Source organism: Phalaenopsis equestris, unplaced genomic scaffold (genome assembly GCF_001263595.1).
Source record: "Phalaenopsis equestris unplaced genomic scaffold, ASM126359v1 Scaffold231360, whole genome shotgun sequence".
In the NCBI taxonomy this organism is placed as follows: Eukaryota; Viridiplantae; Streptophyta; class Magnoliopsida; order Asparagales; family Orchidaceae; genus Phalaenopsis; species Phalaenopsis equestris.
The window spans coordinates 1-484 of NW_018249330.1; the positions used below are offsets into that span (position 1 = coordinate 1).

Sequence of the window (484 nt, forward strand, 5' to 3'; positions counted from 1 at the left end):
GGGCCAGAGTCGATGGAGTCGTGCCATCCTCTCTAGTCGGAATCTCAATCTCAAGCAGCGAAATCCACTGACGGCAGTCTGCTGCCCCTCACAGCCGAAGTTTTTCTCGGCTGGCTATGATGGCTTCTCTGTAAGGAAGATGAAGAGGTCGCATTTTCTCAAGTGCAAGGCAAGAGTCCTTGGCAGGCTTGTTCCGGGATGCCGGAGAGTCTCATTCCCGGCTATTCCCGACTCTTCTGGAGGAGGCTTCCGACTACATTGCTGCGCTCCAGATGCAGGTCCGTGCTATGGCCGTGCTATGGCTGCCCTCACCACCATTCTCTCATCGTCCGGTGGATTCTATCCGCCTGAACCGGATCGCTCTGTGCCGTGATTTCACAGCAGTCGTTTTTACCTTTGAGAAATTTTTTTTGGAGCGAACATGATATAAAGCTGCAACCTTTGGAGTAGAAATTCTGTGATTAAAAATAAATGTTTTGTTTTT

General features: G+C 50.2%; 1 protein-coding gene across 1 annotated transcript; it reads left to right on the forward strand.

Annotated features, from left to right (window-relative positions):
* The first annotated feature begins 6 nt into the window (after positions 1-6).
* On the forward strand, positions 7-478 carry LOC110038124 (transcription factor bHLH149-like). The gene is given in 3 exon segments (XM_020742893.1): positions 7-214; positions 216-297; positions 300-478. Coding segments are annotated over 3 exon segments (231 nt in total). The 5' UTR covers positions 7-139; the 3' UTR covers positions 374-478.
* Positions 479-484: the final 6 nt, after the last annotated feature.